Consider the following 20,652-nt stretch of genomic DNA (forward strand, 5'->3'; position numbering starts at 1 on the left):
GCTGCGTGACACGCTGAGTTCCTTCAGCATTGTGTGTGTTACTCTGGATTTCCAGTACCTGCAGAATGTTGTGTTTGGAATTTCATTAAGAACTTTCCATTCATCGAATGATGAAAACCTGGAACTTACTGCCCATGAGTTTGGAGGAGAAAGGTACTCTTACAACATTTAATAAGCATTTAGATGAGCAATTGAAAGACAATAATATTTAAGGCTATGGGCTGAGTGTTAGGAAAAGGCATCAGCATAAAGTAGTAACTGATGCTTGGCGTGGACACAGTAACTTAAGAGAATGTTTCCACGTTATGTGACTATTTTCCAATACCGATTCACAACCAGTAAAAAACATGACAAATTCCTCACATCCCGTTAATAATCGGAAAGAATGCCTGCAGAATTTCCCGCAAAAGAGTAACCTAACCTTAGGTAAAGTTTCATTGTGACATAGTAGACAGGGTCTGATTAATCTGCTACAAAGAAATCAAAGCATACACCTGGATATAGTTTCATTGTAACTAGTGAAAGTTTCCCACTTGTTATATACAGCAATGTCTAAAGAACTAGGTGCTGGTATCAGAAAAAAAGTACTTGAGAAACATAACAAGGCCGCAACATTTTATGACTTAACAGTACTTAAAGCTGCAAAGGTTGCAAACCAAAACGTTATTGATGATAATCGACAGGCAGAACCAGGACATAAATTCTACTAACCCTTTCATGAAGATCTTGCTTTATGCAGCACATTTAATGCACATGAATACCCATGTTAAATATTTTTAAAAGTTCAAAAATCATAATAATTGATCAGATTTAATATCAAAATATTATATCAGGATTAACCCCTATAATAAGTTTCACAAATATTCTACCAGCATCAAGGCCTCAGGACATGCTTTTAATATTTCTACAATGATGATCTGACATGAAGATACTTTGTGGCAAACTAGATGAGTTGCTTTATTTTAATAAAAGTGGCAATTTAATATTTATTTATTTATTTCAAGGTACTGTGTGGAATACGCACCCCCCCCCCACCGCCCCCTGCCGGCTCTTTGAGCTGCGTCACCAGTAACCCACTGATTTAACCCCAGCCTAATCACAGGACAATTTACAATGATCAATCAACCTACTATCTGGTACGCCTTTGGACAGTGGAAGGAAACTGGAGCACCCAGAGGAAACCCATCCGTTCACTGTGGGGACATACAGACCCCTCACAGGTGATGTCAGAATTCAACTCTGAGCTCTGATGCCCATGCTGTAATAGCATTGTTCCAACCAGTACGATACTGTCGCGCCCTATTAAGTACAGTAAAACATATCTGTTGCACGTGCTGTCATATTACACCTGCTCGATAACCAATAGTTGGGATTTTTAAGAACTCAGTAACTGATATGCATAGAATGCTGACAATTAATTATGAAGAGTAACAATATTTATAGCTACTTGCTTGACTCTACCTTAGCTTCAAGTGGAAAGGTAATATTTGTTTGGTGTAATAAATGAAATGTTTTAAACTGTACAATGATCCATGATGAAAAGCATTAAGAAATAGATCATTTCAGTTAAGTCCTTTCAGTTTGGGAAATAATGTCCAAAAAAAAAAAAAAATCGAAATAATTTCTATGGAATCTCCAGTATTATCTTACAAACCAAATGGTTAATTCCCCAAAAGTACAGCTAACAAAAGCAGTGAGCTTCACTAGATAGAAAGATAAAATGCTTCATCTTTGATTTGTGTATTACAAATAGTTTGATAAATTTTTTTTATGATTTCTTGCTCTGTTTGCTAACTGGAATTGCATGTGTATCATTGTGAAAGATAATACCACATGCTATATTGGTGTGATCACCATTTAGTTAGTCTAGATGGACTAACTGTATCAAATCACCCTTTAAGAATAAGCAATGAGAGTCAAAAGAGTTAGAAGAGGGAGAAAAAAAATCTAATGATAGGATATACTAATTCGTGCATTTACAATGCTGTATTGTAAGTACAAGAATTAATTTGTATATCCAAATTAGGAGTCTTACAATGCTGTATTCATACTTTTGTCAGGAAACCAGTCCGCAGGGATCAAAAACACCTCCTCCCTGCTGACAGTCAACACAGGTGCATGCTTAGCCCAGTCTTCTACTCTCTCTACACTCATGACTGTGTGGCTAAGCTCAGCTCAAGAGCCATCGATAAACTTGCAAATGACACTGCTGTAATTGGTAACATCTCATAAGGAGGCATACAGGAATGAGGTAGATTGGCTGGTTGAGTGACGTTGCAAGAACATAACTTTCAACCAGTAAGACCAATTAACCCATTTTGGACTTCAGGAAGGGGAAGTTGGGAGAACTTATACCTGTCCTCATTGAGGGATCAGTGGTGGAATGTGTGAGCAGCTTCAAGTTCCTGGGCATTAACATCTCAGAGGACCTATCGAGCACTGCCATACTGATGCAATCACTAAAGGGGCACATCAGCAGCTCTACTTTGTTAGGAGTTTGAGTAGATCTGGCATATCAATGAAGAATCTTACGGATTTCTACAATTGTATAGTGGAGTGCATTCTGACTGCTTGTAACACTGCCTGGTACGCAGCCTTCGATGCCCAGGATTGGAAGAAGCTACAGAGGATTGTGGACTCAGCCAGTTCCCTTACGGCCAGGTCTCTTCACCATCAAGGACATCTTCAAGAAGTGCTGCTTCAAGAAGGTGACACCTATCACCAAGGACTCTCACAATCCAGCATGTCCTCTTCTCATTGCTACCATCAGAGAAGTAGCACAGGAACCTGAAGACCCACAATCAACAATTAAGAAACAGCTTCTTCCCTTCTGCCATCAGATTTCTGAATGGAGCATGAACCGCTGAACAGACCACATTTTACCTTTTTTTGTCCCATTTGTTTATTTTGTAATTTATAGTAATTTAATGTTTTTGCATTGTACTTCAGCCATAGAACAACACAATTCATATCATACAAGACAGTGATAATAAACGTGATTCTGATTCAGAGCGAGAACAAACTTAACAAAATGTTCTATTCGAACGGGACCTCTTTTTTGTGGGCATTAGAGATGAGAAGCCACAGCCCCTCACTGTAACCATATCAAGTTTGCTCACTATTGCCCAAGTAACCACTGATTTACATTCACATGTTCTATCCATTGAGATATACAGTACTTCTTCTAGAGAGGATGCTTCAAATATCAGCTACAATTTAAATATTCATTATAATCCAGCCTTCCTAATTGTTATTAGAATTCAGTACAACATTGATTTATATAATTGATTCCTGGGTTGAGGCAGCTGTCTTACAAGGAGAGATTGTGTATGGCAATTAAGAGAAGGAAAAATTACCTCAAAGATGCATACAGTATTTTCAAAGGGCCAAACAGGATAAACAGTGAGTGGTTATTCTCTCTATGGAGAAATATTAGATGCAGTCATGTCTGTAAGAATTTATTATTCTCTACATCAGGAAACTCCAATATTTTGCGGATAAAAGGTTAAAAATCAATAAATTTTGGATATTAAGAAATCAGAGCACATAAGATCAAGCAGGAAAGGTAACAGGATCAACCATGATATTAATGAATAACAGGATTTCTATGTTCTGCTTCTATTTCTAAAATTCTTAAAACTAACTTGTTCAGTTTAAACATGATATACAGCTGGCAATATTAAAAATATCTAAAATAAAAGCCTTTGTTCTGAAAATTATCCTCAAGTCCATTAAGCTATCATTTAACTCTAATTTGACATACTTCATGCTTCCAAAAAAAGGGCAAAAAAATCAATATAAAGCTAATTGCAACCTTTGTCTGGTGCTCAGAATCTATAAACATAGAAAAGCATATTAATGGTCATAAGCATGATTATAATTTATTATTTACCAATATTTCAGCTATAAATATGTTTCCCAAAAGTTAAAAACTTAACTTTCTGACTAAAATAGTGTCTCAGTATTGACATTTGAAAATACTTTAACATTTCTTCAAGATTATTATGGACTATTTTGACTTGCATTCGTAAAATTATAAAAATAAACAATAATTAGATATTTCCCCACTTATAAGGGAAAAAATCTAAGTAATCAAACAAACAAAAATATCACTGAAAATGTAGTACTTTGATACAATAAAAAGAAATAAGCTATGAACTATAAAAGAAAATGTGCCACTCCAATAATATTTGCAGGACATGCAAGTTATGGTAGCAGTATAATGTTTAATCTTCAAGGCCATTAACTTCCTTACTGAAGAGATAGCATCAATGTATATTTGTGTGTGCTAATACAGAGTCTTATTATGTTCATTTATAACTTCAGGATCTTAACTACATTGCAGCATTTTAATCCTACTTGTCATCAATAAAACTGATAGTTTCTTTTAATTCCTTAAACTGCTAGGAAAATGGACAATATAATTTTCCAATTACTTTACTGAAGATGCATTTTAACACTGAAGTTGTTCTCAATGCGTTCCAGGTGTTACATATTAATAGAAGAAATGACAGAACAATACCCCTTAAGTCTAACAAGAGTCCAAATCCTGCACGTAAAGTTTTAACCCAACTAATAAACACATCTTACAAATCAAATAAATGCCCTTTCTATCCTTGTTATAAACAATTTACTAAGATGACCTACTGTATTCCAGCATGACATAGCAAATTGCTAAACAGGCAAACAGTACGACTTGCTTTATCCCTCCCAAGCTTGTTCAGTAAAAGTATCGCGCGCAGTTTATTATACGTCTCCATAAATAGATTATCTTTGACCTTTGCTTTTCTTACTTTCTTTAAGCGAAATGCTATCAATGATCATTTTAATAACAACCAGGTCTTTCTTTAGATTAAAAATCAATCATTTCAGCGTGGAAACTGTAATTTTACACCTTTCTCGATTTAGTATTTATCCAACCATAGGTATCGTAAACCAATTCAAAAAAAAACAAATAACCATCTCGGAAGGGCAGATAAAACCGACCTCTCTTCCTACTTGCCGGGTGCATTTACATGACTTTAAAAAAATGAAACTTCTACAAACTATCTCCGTCATTAAACAAAGTACACCTGGGAGCGGAGGTTAGGGCACCAACCCCTTCATTTCGGCCCACTATGAGCTGTAGAAAGAGGTTTGATGGATGGAGTGCTGGTCTTACAACCAGCCAGTACCTCAGTGGAGGGCTTCTCCCTCCTGAAGTTCCTTCACTTACCCCATGAGCCAATCCATCGCTGATCCGATGAAGAGCTCCCAGTACCTCCTCAAGCTTCCTCCAACCCTTCTCCCGCCACCAAACACTCAAGCACCATCAGACTAGAAGCAGTGCCAAGCGAGAGTCGGGAGGCATTTAAAGGGCGCGCAGGCAGGGTCTGTCAAGAGCCGTTAGCTGTGTGAGGGACGGAGCCCAGCTGGCGGAACCCTTCGCCTGTCCAGGCACACTCAGACATCAGCGGCGCTGTGCGGCTCCCGGCCAGACCGGAACACTCAACACTCAAATGCCCACCCCCACGAGGGTCACGGCTCGCTTCCGCCGGATATCGACGCCTGCTGGGAGTTGTAGTTTATCTGCTGTCCGGACCTGTCCTCAGGCGACTTCAAAAATCCGCAGAGTTTTGAAAAGTGGTCTGGGAGCAAACTGTCAGATATACTGTAACTCCGAAGCGAAGGCAGAAAATGTTGGTGATACCCAACAAGTCTGGGGCAGCGTCGATGGAAAGAGACTACTGCACTAACAGCTCACTAGGAAAGGACTAGGGTCTTAAAGTAAACACGTTTGTAAACTATCTTAACATGTTTTGCGTGTAAGCTGTTAAAATCCTAAAGGAAAGCCACCAAATTTAGACGCAGATTGGTTGTAATCAGTTAGTTGAACAAGGTACAGAGTAAGTTATTTAAAATATGTTTTAAATTAGTAGAACCAGCTCTGCGGATTCTTTATAATTTTCACGAGTACTGATTTGTTCAGTATTGCTTAGTCAAGAGGATTGTGACAGGCCGAGTCGTATAATGTCTTTCGTTGCTGAATAACTTGCAAATTTTATTTTCATGTTGCGCAAAAAGAAGCCAATTTCTCCTTTTGTAGTTGGCATCAAGTGTTTAAATTTGTGCTGGTCTGAAGATTAAATCTGCGACAAGTTTCACTTCATAGTTAGATTTTAAAAGTGTATGGCGCTTGGATTTTATGTAGTGTATTACTTATTATTTCAAAATGTATGTTGTTCAATTACCTATTCTGTTGAATCATACCATTCAGATGAATTTTGTTCTGAAGGGGTATATTCAGTCTGCATTTTAAAGAGAATTTTGCTGCTAAAGCACGTGGTTTATTCGGCAGTTCTAAAGAGATCTTTATTTTAATTACTATTCCTGAGTCTTGAACAATTAAAAATATAATATTAATTACAGGAGTTGTAAGATCCTACAATGGATTACAATCCAGAGAAAATCTGCAGATGCTGGAAATCTGAGTAACACACACAAAATAGTGGAGGAACTCAGCAGGGCAGGCAACATCTATAGAAAACGATACAGTTGATATTTTGGACCAAAACCCTTCAGCAGGACTGGAGAAAAAAAGCTGAGGAGTAGATTTAAAAGGTGGGGGAGGAGATAGAGAACCACCAGGTGATAGGTGAAACCTGCAGGGGAAGGGATGAAGTAAAGAGCTGGGAAGTTGAAAGAGACAGAAAAAGGGGGAAGGAGCACCAGAGGGAGGCAATAAGTGGGCAAGGAGATGTGAGAAAGGGAAAAGGGGAGGGGAAATGGAGGGGGGTGTTTGGGAGCATTACCGGAATTTTGTGAAATCAATGTTTATGCCATCAGGTTGGAGGCTACCCAAACAGAAGATAAGGTGTTCCTCCAACCTTAGTGTAGCCTCATCACAACAGTGGAGGAGCCCATGGATGGACATATCGGAAGGGGAAGTGGAATTAAAATGGGTGGCCACTGGGAGATCCCGCTTATTCTGGCAGTCGACTGTACTTATTTCCATAGATGCTGCCTGGCATGCTGGGTTCCTGCAGCATTCTGTGTGTGTTGAATGGATGACAATGATTGTTAAAACTACAAGAAGCCTTTAAAAACATACTGAGAATGAGGTTCAATTTCACATTATCTGATGAAGTATAGGGAGAAGAAGATGGTAGAATGCTGGTAGGATATTGAGGCTGAAAGCTTAGTTTCACAGTCTTTAAAAATGTGGAAGATCAAGGTTGGTTTAATGAAGTGGTTGCTTTGGTCTTTTAGAATTTGAGTTAGTGGAAGCAGTAATTTACTAAATGATCAAGTTGACATCATAGGGCCTTTCAGGATCCCCAGAACTGAAGAAACAAAACAATGTTTCATTAGCATATAAATGAAATCTGCACCTTTATGATAAGGACATGTGGTCGATGTTTAGAGATCTCTTGCAGGATGTTAGGATAAATTTGTCCCGGTGAGGAAGATAAAGAATGGTAGGGTGAAGGAACCATGGGTGACAAGTGAGGTGGAAAATCTAGTCAGATGGAAGAAGGCAGCATACATGAGGTTTAGGAAGCAAGGATCAGATGGGTCTATTGAGGAATATAGGAAAGCAAGAAAGGAGCTTAAGAAGGGGCTGAGAAGAGCAAGAAGGGGGCATAAGAAGGCCTTAGCAAGTAGGGTAAAGAAAAATCCCAAGGCATTCTTCAATTATGTGAAGAAAAAAAGGATGACAGGAGTGAAGGTAGGACCGATTAGAGGTAAAGATCGGAAGATGTGCCTGGAGGCTGTGGAAGTGAGCGAGGTCCTCAATGAATATTTCTCTTCTGTATTCACCAATGAGAGGGAACTTGATGATGGTGAGGACAATATGAGTGAGGTTGATGTTCTGGAGCATGTTGATATTAAGGGAGAGGAGGTGTTGGAGTCGTTAAAATACATTAGGACGGATAAGTCCCCGGGGCCTGATGGAATATTCCCCAGGCTGCTCCACGAGGCAAGGGAAGAGATTGCTGAGCCTGTGGCTAGGATCTTTATGTCCTTGTTGTCCACGGGAATGGTACCGGAGGATTGGAGGGAGGCGAATGTTGCCCCCTTGTTCAAAAAAGGTAGTAGGGATAGTCCAGGTAATTATAGACCAGTGAGCCTTACGTCTGTGGTGGGAAAGCTGTTAGAAAAGATTCTTAGAGATAGGATCTCTGGGCATTTAGAGAATCATGGTCTGATCAGGGACAGTCAGCATGGCTTTGTGAAGGGCAGATCGTGTCTAACAAGCCTGATAGAGTTCTTTGAGGAGGTGACCAGGCATATAGATGAGGGTAGTGCAGTGGATGTGATCTGTATGGATTTTAATAAGACATTTGACAGGGTTCCACTAGTAGGCTTATTCAGAAAGTCAGAAGGCATGGGGTACAAGGAAGTTTGGCCGGGTGGATTCAGAATTGGCTTGCCTGCAGAAGGCAGAGGGTCGTGGTGGAGGGAGTACATTCGGATTGAAGGGTTGTGACTAGTGGTGTCCCACAAGGATTGTTTCTGGGACGTGTACTTTTCGTGATTTTTATTAACGACCTGGATGTAGGGGTAGAAGGGTGGGTTGGCAAGTTTGCAGATGACACAAAGGTTGGTGGTGTTGTAGATAGTGTAGAGGATTGTCAAAGATTGCAGAGAGACATTGATAGGATGCAGAAGTGGGCTGAGAAGTGGCAGATGGAGTTCAACACGGAGAAGTGTGAGGTGGTACACTTTGGAAGGACAAACTCCAAGGCAGAGTACAAAGTAAATGGCAGGATACTTGGTAGTGTGGAGGAGCAGAGAGATCTGGGGATACATGTCCACAGATCCCTTAAAGTTGCCTCACAGGTAGATAGGGTAGTTAAGAAAGCTTATGGGGTGTTAGCTTTCGTAAGTCGAGGGATAGAGTTTAAGAGTCGCGATGTAATGATGCAGCTCTATAAAACTCTGGTTAGGCCACACTTGGAGTACTGTGTCCATTTCTGGTCACCTCACTATAGGAAGGATGTGGAAGCATTGGAAAGAGTACAGAGGAGATTTACTAGGATGCTGCCTGGTTTAGAGAGTATGTATTATGATCAGAGATTAAGGGAGCTAGGGCTTTACTCTTTGGAGAGAAGGAGGATGAGAAGAGACATGATAGAGGTGTACAAGATAATAAGAGGAATAGATAGAGTGGATAGCCAGCGCCTCTTCCCCAGGGCACTACTGCTCAATACGAGAGGACATGGCTGTAAGGTAAGGGGTGGGAAGTTCAAGGGGGATACTAGAGGAAGATTTTTTACTTAGAGAGTGGTTGGTGCGAGGAAAGCACTGCCTGAGTCAGTGGTGGAGGCAGATACACTAGTGAAGTTTAAGAGACTACTAGACAGGTATATGGAGGAATCTAAGGTGGGGGCTTATATGGGAGGCAGGGTTTGAGAGTTGGCACAACATTGTGGGCAGAAAAGGCCTGTACTGTGCTGTACTATTCTATGTTCTATGTTCTATAAAACTTCTGAGGAACAGTCTGGAAATAAAGAGGAGGGACTCTGGAGATGAAATCAAACTGAAGGAAAACATTGAAGAGCTCTCCCTGTTTTGTCTTTCATTTAGATCATACCTGATCATTAACTTCATTTAATTACATTTGTTCTGTATCTCTGGAATTCCTTCTCAGTCCTGAAGAAGGACCTCGGCCCGAAATATCAACTGTTTATTCTTTCCCAGAGATGCTGTCTGACCTGCTGCGTTCCTCTGGTGTTTTGTGTGGGGTGCTCTGGAATTCAAATACTGAATAAAATCTTAACTTTAGCTTTGAGTCAGACAACTATTCATGTGTTTAGGAAAACAAGAATTTCAGTTTCCACCATCGATAAAAGTAACATGTCCTGAATTTGTTCTAAAAGGGCCAACCTTTGAGTTTTAAGTGATGCCTCTCTTTTCCTAGTGTGTTCCTACAAAAAGATTTAGCTTCATTAACCATGAAATTCTATTATCATTTTCCATATCTTGATTCGATCACTCCTCTGTATCCTAAACATGAAATAAAGCAACTTTAATGTAACCTTATAATTAAATCTTTAATCTTTGTTGCAATGGTGATGAATCTGCAATGTACCTCCTCTGAGGCCCAGATGATTCTAAACTTAAAACTAAGTGAAGTGTACTAAGAAGGGTTTGACACACCCTGTGTATAAATTAATGTTAAAGCACTGAATACAAGCAAATTATTTCATAACTGATCATACAAGTTAGTTGGCGATTTTACATTTGATACAAATGAGTTAAACAGGCATCTTTTCATAATGTTTTCTCATTGCTTTTATTTTCTTTTTAGTTACAATTTCACAACAGTTTAAGCATGGGAAATACTGCACAAAAACTATTTATACAAGTCCATTCTTATATTTACGCCCCATTGTAGCCTACCATTTCTCATCTAAACATATGTATAATCCTGAAAAAAATATATACAGTATAAAGATTCTCCATGGGTAGCTGTTTGCATTGGGTTTGAATGTCTTGCATAGCTCACTTTTTTTTAGATTATGAGAACACTCAGTCCTCTTTTATTGTCATTTAGAAATGCATACATGCATTAGGAAATGATACAGTGTTTCTCCGGAGTGATGTCACAGAAAACAGGACAGACCAAAGACTAACACTGACAGAACCACATAATTATAACATATAGTTACAGCAGTGCAAAGCAATATCATAATTTGATAAAGAACAGACCATGGGCACAGTAAAAAAAAGTCTCAAAGTCCCGAGTTGATCGACTCCCGAGTCCCCGATAGCAGGCGGCAAAAAGGAGAAACTTCCTGCTATAAACCTCCAGGCACTGTCAACTTGCCGATACCTTGGAAGCAGCTGACCACAGCTGACACGGAGTCCATCCATCCGAAAACTTCGAGCTTCTGACCAGCCTCTCCAATACAGCCTCCCGAGCGCCTTTGACTTCTCCCCGGCTGCTGAAACATGCAAAGCCGAGGATTTTGGGGCCTTCAGCTCCGGAGATTCCAGTTACCCCACAGTAGCAGCGGCGGCGAAGCGGGCATTTCAGAAGTTTTCCAGATGTTCCTCTGTGCTCTCACATCTGTCTCTATCAAATCAGAATTGTGCATAGTCCCCTACTTGACAGGTAACAGATATCATCACTGAAGTGGCCACGTGTGCTGCAATCTTCTCCGCCCTCCTGGGAGTTTTATTATTCTTTTACGAAGAATAATAAAACCCAGCCACTGATGCAACATAAAAATGCTAGATTCCTTACCACTCTTAGAATTTCAGACTTTGGCTAATTCTGATTTCAATGTGCTGCATTGTATTCTCAAGTCAGGGTTACTGTCATGTGCACAAGTATGTTCAGGTACTGTTAAAATGCAGCATCTTCACATGCACAGTCAACACGCAGAATATAAATGGTATGTAAAAGTATACTATGGGGAAAAAATGCAAAAATAAGAACTTAATGGGAAAAAAAATATAATCAAGGGAAAGCCCATAGTAGTGCAAGAAGTAGTCCAGTAGGTGGAAGAGTGGGTAGTGTGATGCAAAGATAGGTGGAGGAGTGGGTAGTGTGATGTACAAAGATAGGTGGAGGAGTGGGTAGTGTGATGTACAAAGATAGGTGGAGGAGTGGGTAGTGTGATGCAAAGATAGGTGGAGGAGTGGGTAGTGTGTTATACAAAGATAGGTGGAAGAGTGGGTAGTGTGATGTACAAAGATAGGTGGAGGAGTGGGTAGTGTGTTGTACAAAGATAGGTGGAGGAGTGGGTAGTGTGATGCAAAGATAGGTGGAGGAGTGGGTAGTGTGATACAAAGATAGGTGGAGGAGTGGGTAGTGTGATGATACAAAGATAGGTGGAGGAGTGGGTAGTGTGATATACAAAGATAGGTGGAGGAGTGGGTAGTGTGATGCAAAGATAGGTGGAGGAGTGGGTAGTGTGATACAAAGATAGGTGGAGGAGGGGGTAGTGTGATGATACAAAGATAGGTGGAGGAGTGGGTAGTGTGATGATACAAAGATAGGTGGAGGAGTGGGTAGTGTGATGATACAAAGGTAGGTGGAGGAGTGGGTAGTGTGATGATACAAAGATAGGTGGAGGAGTGGGTAGTGTGATATACAAAGATAGGTGGAGGAGTGGGTAGTGTGATGCAAAGATAGGTGGAGGAGTGGGTAGTGTGATACAAAGATAGGTGGAGGAGGGGGTAGTGTGATGATACAAAGATAGGTGGAGGAGTGGGTAGTGTGATGATACAAAGATAGGTGGAGGAGTGGGTAGTGTGATATACAAAGATAGGTGGAGGAGTGGGTAGTGTGATGCAAAGATAGGTGGAGGAGTGGGTAGTGTGATACAAAGATAGGTGGAGGAGGGGGTAGTGTGATGATACAAAGATAGGTGGAGGAGTGGGTAGTGTGATGATACAAAGATAGGTGGAGGAGGGGGTAGTGTGATGATACAAAGATAGGTGGAGGAGTGGGTAGTGTGATGATACAAAGGTAGGTGGAGGAGTGGGTAGTGTGATACAAAGATAGGTGGAGGAGGGGGTAGTGTGATGATACAAAGATAGGTGGAGGAGTGGGTAGTGTGATGATACAAAGATAGGTGGAGGAGGGGGTAGTGTGATGATACAAAGATAGGTGGAGGAGTGGGTAGTGTGATGATACAAAGGTAGGTGGAGGAGTGGGTAGTGTGATGTACAAAGATAGGTGGAGGAGTGGGTAGTGTGATGATACAAGGATAGGTGGAGGAGTGGGTAGTGTGATGATACAAGGATAGGTGGAGGAGTGGGTAGTGTGATGCAAAGATAGGTGGAGGAGTGGGTAGTGTGTTGTACAAAGATAGGTGGAGGAGTGGGTAGTGTGATGCAAAGATAGGTGGAGGAGTGGGTAGTGTGATGCAAAGATAGGTGGAGGAGTGGGTAGTGTGTTGTACAAAGATAGGTGGAGGAGTGGGTAGTGTGATGTACAAAGATAGGTGGAGGAGTGGGTAGTGTGATGATACAAGGATAGGTGGAGGAGTGGGTAGTGTGATGTACAAAGATAGGTGGAGGAGTGGGTAGTGTGATGATACAAGGATAGGTGGAGGAGTGGGTAGTGTGATGATACAAAGATAGGTGGAGGAGTGGGTAGTGTGATGATACAAGGATAGGTGGAGGAGTGGGTAGTGTGATGATACAAAGATAGGTGGAGGAGTGGGTAGCGTGATGATACAAGGATAGGTGGAGGAGTGGGTAGTGTGATGATACAAAGATAGGTGGAGGAGTGGGTAGTGTGATGATACAAAGATAGGTGGAGGAGTGGGTAGTGTGATATACAAAGATAGGTGGAGGAGTGGGTAGTGTGATGATACAAAGATAGGTGGAGGAGTGGGTAGTGTGATATACAAAGATAGGTGGAGGAGTGGGTAGTGTGATGATACAAAGATAGGTGGAGGAGTGGGTAGTGTGATGATACAAGGATAGGTGGAGGAGTGGGTAGTGTGATGATACAAAGATAGGTGGAGGAGTGGGTAGTGTGATGCAAAGATAGGTGGAGGAGTGGGTAGTGTGATGCAAAGATAGGTGGAGGAGTGGGTAGTGTGATACAAAGATAGGTGGAGGAGTGGGTAGTGTGATACAAAGATAGGTGGAGGAGTGGGTAGTGTGATATACAAAGATAGGTGGAGGAGTGGGTAGTGTGATGCAAAGATAGGTGGAGGAGTGGGTAGTGTGATGCAAAGATAGGTGGAGGAGTGGGTAGTGTGATGATACAAGGATAGGTGGAGGAGTGGGTAGTGTGATGATACAAGGATAGGTGGAGGAGTGGGTAGTGTGATGATACAAGGATAGGTGGAGGAGTGGGTAGTGTGATGCAAAGATAGGTGGAGGAGTGGGTAGTGTGATATACAAAGATAGGTGGAGGAGTGGGTAGTGTGATATACAAAGATAGGTGGAGGAGTGGGTAGTGTGATGATACAAAGATAGGTGGAGGAGTGGGTAGTGTGATGATACAAAGATAGGTGGAGGAGTGGGTAGTGTGATGATACAAAGATAGGTGGAGGAGTGGGTAGTGTGATGCAAAGATAGGTGGAGGAGTGGGTAGTGTGATACAAAGATAGGTGGAGGAGTGGGTAGTGTGATGATACAAGGATAGGTGGAGGAGTGGGTAGTGTGATGATACAAAGATAGGTGGAGGAGTGGGTAGTGTGATGCAAAGATAGGTGGAGGAGTGGGTAGTGTGATGCAAAGATAGGTGGAGGAGTGGGTAGTGTGATGTACAAAGATAGGTGGAGGAGTGGGTAGTGTGATGATACAAGGATAGGTGGAGGAGTGGGTAGTGTGATGTACAAAGATAGGTGGAGGAGTGGGTAGTGTGATGATACAAAGATAGGTGGAGGAGTGGGTAGTGTGATGATACAAAGATAGGTGGAGGAGGGGGTAGTGTGATGATACAAAGATAGGTGGAGGAGTGGGTAGTGTGATGCAAAGATAGGTGGAGGAGTGGGTAGTGTGATGCAAAGATAGGTGGAGGAGTGGGTAGTGTGATGATACAAAGATAGGTGGAGGAGTGGGTAGTGTGTTATACAAAGATAGGTGGAGGAGTGGGTAGTGTGATGCAAAGATAGGTGGAGGAGTGGGTAGTGTGATGTACAAAGATAGGTGGAGGAGTGGGTAGTGTGATGCAAAGATAGGTGGAGGAGTGGGTAGTGTGTTATACAAAGATAGGTGGAAGAGTGGGTAGTGTGATGTACAAAGATAGGTGGAGGAGTGGGTAGTGTGTTGTACAAAGATAGGTGGAGGAGTGGGTAGTGTGATGCAAAGATAGGTGGAGGAGTGGGTAGTGTGATACAAAGATAGGTGGAGGAGTGGGTAGTGTGATGATACAAAGATAGGTGGAGGAGTGGGTAGTGTGATATACAAAGATAGGTGGAGGAGTGGGTAGTGTGATGCAAAGATAGGTGGAGGAGTGGGTAGTGTGATACAAAGATAGGTGGAGGAGGGGGTAGTGTGATGATACAAAGATAGGTGGAGGAGTGGGTAGTGTGATGATACAAAGATAGGTGGAGGAGTGGGTAGTGTGATGATACAAAGGTAGGTGGAGGAGTGGGTAGTGTGATGCAAAGATAGGTGGAGGAGTGGGTAGTGTGATGATACAAAGATAGGTGGAGGAGTGGGTAGTGTGATATACAAAGATAGGTGGAGGAGTGGGTAGTGTGATGCAAAGATAGGTGGAGGAGTGGGTAGTGTGATACAAAGATAGGTGGAGGAGGGGGTAGTGTGATGATACAAAGATAGGTGGAGGAGTGGGTAGTGTGATGATACAAAGATAGGTGGAGGAGGGGGTAGTGTGATGATACAAAGATAGGTGGAGGAGTGGGTAGTGTGATGATACAAAGGTAGGTGGAGGAGTGGGTAGTGTGATACAAAGATAGGTGGAGGAGGGGGTAGTGTGATGATACAAAGATAGGTGGAGGAGTGGGTAGTGTGATGATACAAAGATAGGTGGAGGAGGGGGTAGTGTGATGATACAAAGATAGGTGGAGGAGTGGGTAGTGTGATGATACAAAGGTAGGTGGAGGAGTGGGTAGTGTGATGTACAAAGATAGGTGGAGGAGTGGGTAGTGTGATGATACAAGGATAGGTGGAGGAGTGGGTAGTGTGATGATACAAGGATAGGTGGAGGAGTGGGTAGTGTGATGCAAAGATAGGTGGAGGAGTGGGTAGTGTGTTGTACAAAGATAGGTGGAGGAGTGGGTAGTGTGATGCAAAGATAGGTGGAGGAGTGGGTAGTGTGATGCAAAGATAGGTGGAGGAGTGGGTAGTGTGTTGTACAAAGATAGGTGGAGGAGTGGGTAGTGTGATGTACAAAGATAGGTGGAGGAGTGGGTAGTGTGATGATACAAGGATAGGTGGAGGAGTGGGTAGTGTGATGTACAAAGATAGGTGGAGGAGTGGGTAGTGTGATGATACAAGGATAGGTGGAGGAGTGGGTAGTGTGATGATACAAAGATAGGTGGAGGAGTGGGTAGTGTGATGATACAAGGATAGGTGGAGGAGTGGGTAGTGTGATGATACAAAGATAGGTGGAGGAGTGGGTAGCGTGATGATACAAGGATAGGTGGAGGAGTGGGTAGTGTGATGATACAAAGATAGGTGGAGGAGTGGGTAGTGTGATGATACAAAGATAGGTGGAGGAGTGGGTAGTGTGATATACAAAGATAGGTGGAGGAGTGGGTAGTGTGATGATACAAAGATAGGTGGAGGAGTGGGTAGTGTGATATACAAAGATAGGTGGAGGAGTGGGTAGTGTGATGATACAAAGATAGGTGGAGGAGTGGGTAGTGTGATGATACAAGGATAGGTGGAGGAGTGGGTAGTGTGATGATACAAAGATAGGTGGAGGAGTGGGTAGTGTGATGCAAAGATAGGTGGAGGAGTGGGTAGTGTGATGCAAAGATAGGTGGAGGAGTGGGTAGTGTGATACAAAGATAGGTGGAGGAGTGGGTAGTGTGATACAAAGATAGGTGGAGGAGTGGGTAGTGTGATATACAAAGATAGGTGGAGGAGTGGGTAGTGTGATGCAAAGATAGGTGGAGGAGTGGGTAGTGTGATGCAAAGATAGGTGGAGGAGTGGGTAGTGTGATGATACAAGGATAGGTGGAGGAGTGGGTAGTGTGATGATACAAGGATAGGTGGAGGAGTGGGTAGTGTGATGATACAAGGATAGGTGGAGGAGTGGGTAGTGTGATGCAAAGATAGGTGGAGGAGTGGGTAGTGTGATATACAAAGATAGGTGGAGGAGTGGGTAGTGTGATATACAAAGATAGGTGGAGGAGTGGGTAGTGTGATGATACAAAGATAGGTGGAGGAGTGGGTAGTGTGATGATACAAAGATAGGTGGAGGAGTGGGTAGTGTGATGATACAAAGATAGGTGGAGGAGTGGGTAGTGTGATGCAAAGATAGGTGGAGGAGTGGGTAGTGTGATACAAAGATAGGTGGAGGAGTGGGTAGTGTGATGATACAAGGATAGGTGGAGGAGTGGGTAGTGTGATGATACAAAGATAGGTGGAGGAGTGGGTAGTGTGATGCAAAGATAGGTGGAGGAGTGGGTAGTGTGATGCAAAGATAGGTGGAGGAGTGGGTAGTGTGATGTACAAAGATAGGTGGAGGAGTGGGTAGTGTGATGATACAAGGATAGGTGGAGGAGTGGGTAGTGTGATGTACAAAGATAGGTGGAGGAGTGGGTAGTGTGATGATACAAAGATAGGTGGAGGAGTGGGTAGTGTGATGATACAAAGATAGGTGGAGGAGGGGGTAGTGTGATGATACAAAGATAGGTGGAGGAGTGGGTAGTGTGATGCAAAGATAGGTGGAGGAGTGGGTAGTGTGATGCAAAGATAGGTGGAGGAGTGGGTAGTGTGATGATACAAAGATAGGTGGAGGAGTGGGTAGTGTGTTATACAAAGATAGGTGGAGGAGTGGGTAGTGTGATGCAAAGATAGGTGGAGGAGTGGGTAGTGTGATGTACAAAGATAGGTGGAGGAGTGGGTAGTGTGATATACAAAGATAGGTGGAGGAGTGGGTAGTGTGATGTACAAAGATAGGTGGAAGAGTGGGTAGTGTGATGATACAAAGATAGGTGGAAGAGTGGGTAGTGTGATGCAAAGATAGGTGGAGGAGTGGGTAGTGTGATGCAAAGATAGGTGGAAGAGTGGGTAGTGTGATGCAAAGATAGGTGGAGGAGTGGGTAGTGTGATATACAAAGATAGGTGGAGGAGTGGGTAGTGTGATATACAAAGATAGGTGGAGGAGTGGGTAGTGTGATACAAAGATAGGTGGAGGAGTGGGTAGTGTGATGATACAAGGATAGGTGGAGGAGTGGGTAGTGTGATGTACAAAGATAGGTGGAGGAGTGGGTAGTGTGATGATACAAAGATAGGTGGAGGAGTGGGTAGTGTGATGATACAAAGATAGGTGGAGGAGGGGGTAGTGTGATGATACAAAGATAGGTGGAGGAGTGGGTAGTGTGATGCAAAGATAGGTGGAGGAGTGGGTAGTGTGATGCAAAGATAGGTGGAGGAGTGGGTAGTGTGATGATACAAAGATAGGTGGAGGAGTGGGTAGTGTGTTATACAAAGATAGGTGGAGGAGTGGGTAGTGTGATGCAAAGATAGGTGGAGGAGTGGGTAGTGTGATGTACAAAGATAGGTGGAGGAGTGGGTAGTGTGATGATACAAGGATAGGTGGAGGAGTGGGTAGTGTGATGTACAAAGATAGGTGGAGGAGTGGGTAGTGTGATGATACAAAGATAGGTGGAGGAGTGGGTAGTGTGATGATACAAAGATAGGTGGAGGAGGGGGTAGTGTGATGATACAAAGATAGGTGGAGGAGTGGGTAGTGTGATGCAAAGATAGGTGGAGGAGTGGGTAGTGTGATGCAAAGATAGGTGGAGGAGTGGGTAGTGTGATGATACAAAGATAGGTGGAGGAGTGGGTAGTGTGTTATACAAAGATAGGTGGAGGAGTGGGTAGTGTGATGCAAAGATAGGTGGAGGAGTGGGTAGTGTGATGTACAAAGATAGGTGGAGGAGTGGGTAGTGTGATATACAAAGATAGGTGGAGGAGTGGGTAGTGTGATGTACAAAGATAGGTGGAAGAGTGGGTAGTGTGATGATACAAAGATAGGTGGAAGAGTGGGTAGTGTGATGCAAAGATAGGTGGAGGAGTGGGTAGTGTGATGCAAAGATAGGTGGAAGAGTGGGTAGTGTGATGCAAAGATAGGTGGAGGAGTGGGTAGTGTGATATACAAAGATAGGTGGAGGAGTGGGTAGTGTGATATACAAAGATAGGTGGAGGAGTGGGTAGTGTGATACAAAGATAGGTGGAGGAGTGGGTAGTGTGATGATACAAGGATAGGTGGAGGAGTGGGTAGTGTGATGATACAAAGATAGGTGGAGGAGTGGGTAGTGTGATATACAAAGATAGGTGGAGGAGTGGGTAGTGTGATGATACAAAGATAGGTGGAGGAGTGGGTAGTGTGATGATACAAGGATAGGTGGAGGAGTGGGTAGTGTGATGTACAAGGATAGGTGGAAGAGTGGGTAGTGTGATGATACAAAGATAGGTGGAGGAGTGGGTAGTGTGATGATACAAAGATAGGTGGAGGAGTGGGTAGTGTGATATACAAAGATAGGTGGAGGAGTGGGTAGTGTGATATACAAAGATAGGTGGAAGAGTGGGTAGTGTGATGCAAAGATAGGTGGAGGAGTGGGTAGTGTGATGCAAAGATAGGTGGAGGAGTGGGTAGTGTGATGCAAAGATAGGTGGAGGAGTGGGTAGTGTGATGATACAAAGATAGGTGGAGGAGTGGGTAGTGTGTTATACAAAGATAGGTGGAGGAGTGGGTAGTGTGATGATACAAGGATAGGTGGAGGAGTGGGTAGTGTGATGATACAAAGATAGGTGGAGGAGTGGGTAGTGTGATATACAAAGATAGGTGGAGGAGTGGGTAGTGTGATGATACAAAGATAGGTGGAGGAGTGGGTAGTGTGATACAAAGATAGGTGGAGGAGTGGGTAGTGTGATGATACAAGGATAGGTGGAGGAGTGGGTAGTGTGATGATACAAGGATAGGTGGAGGAGTGGGTAGTGTGATGCAAAGATAGGTGGAGGAGTGGGTAGTGTGATGTACAAAGATAGGTGGAAGAGTGGGTAGTGTGATGATACAAAGATAGGTGGAGGAGTGGGTAGTGTGATGATACAAAGATAGGTGGAGGAGTGGGTAGTGTGATATACAAAGATAGGTGGAGGAGTGGGTAGTGTGATATACAAAGATAGGTGGAAGAGTGGGTAGTGTGATGCAAAGATAGGTGGAGGAGTGGGTAGTGTGATGCAAAGATAGGTGGAGGAGTGGGTAGTGTGATGCAAAGATAGGTGGAGGAGTGGGTAGTGTGATGATACAAAGATAGGTGGAGGAGTGGGTAGTGTGTTATACAAAGATAGGTGGAGGAGTGGGTAGTGTGATGATACAAGGATAGGTGGAGGAGTGGGTAGTGTGATGATACAAAGATAGGTGGAGGAGTGGGTAGTGTGATATACAAAGATAGGTGGAGGAGTGGGTAGTGTGATGATACAAAGATAGGTGGAGGAGTGGGTAGTGTGATGATACAAGGATAGGTGGAGGAGTGGGTAGTGTGATGTACAAAGATAGGTGGAGGAGTGGGTAGTGTGATGTACAAAGATAGGTGGAAGAGTGGGTAGTGTGATGATACAAAGATAGGTGGAGGAGTGGGTAGTGTGATGATACAAAGATAGGTGGAGGAGTGGGTAGTGTGATATACAAAGATAGGTGGAGGAGTGGGTAGTGTGATATACAAAGATAGGTGGAAGAGTGGGTAGTGTGATGCAAAGATAGGTGGAGGAGTGGGTAGTGTGATGCAAAGATAGGTGGAGGAGTGGGTAGTGTGATGCAAAGATAGGTGGAGGAGTGGGTAGTGTGATGATACAAAGATAGGTGGAGGAGTGGGTAGTGTGTTATACAAAGATAGGTGGAGGAGTGGGTAGTGTGATGTACAAAGATAGGTGGAGGAGTGGGTAGTGTGTTGTACAAAGATAGGTGGAGGAGTGGGTAGTGTGATATACAAAGATAGGTGGAAGAGTGGGTAGTGTGATGCAAAGATAGGTGGAGGAGTGGGTAGTGTGATGCAA

The 20,652-nt window shown here is 42.9% G+C and overlaps 1 protein-coding gene across 1 annotated transcript in view; it reads right to left on the reverse strand.

Moving 5' to 3' along the window:
• The window catches only part of LOC140205228 (MOB kinase activator 2), a 207,791-nt gene extending 202,298 nt beyond the window's left edge, over window positions 1–5,493 (reverse strand). The window contains exon 1 of the mRNA XM_072272650.1: window positions 5,216–5,493. Coding sequence (XP_072128751.1) covers window positions 5,216–5,232 — 17 coding nt within the window. The 5' untranslated portion in view covers window positions 5,233–5,493. The remainder of the gene's footprint in view (window positions 1–5,215) is intronic.
• Between the last annotated feature and the right edge of the window lie 15,159 nt (window positions 5,494–20,652).

This window comes from Mobula birostris, chromosome 11, assembly GCF_030028105.1.
Source record: "Mobula birostris isolate sMobBir1 chromosome 11, sMobBir1.hap1, whole genome shotgun sequence".
Taxonomy (NCBI): Eukaryota; Metazoa; Chordata; class Chondrichthyes; order Myliobatiformes; family Myliobatidae; genus Mobula; species Mobula birostris.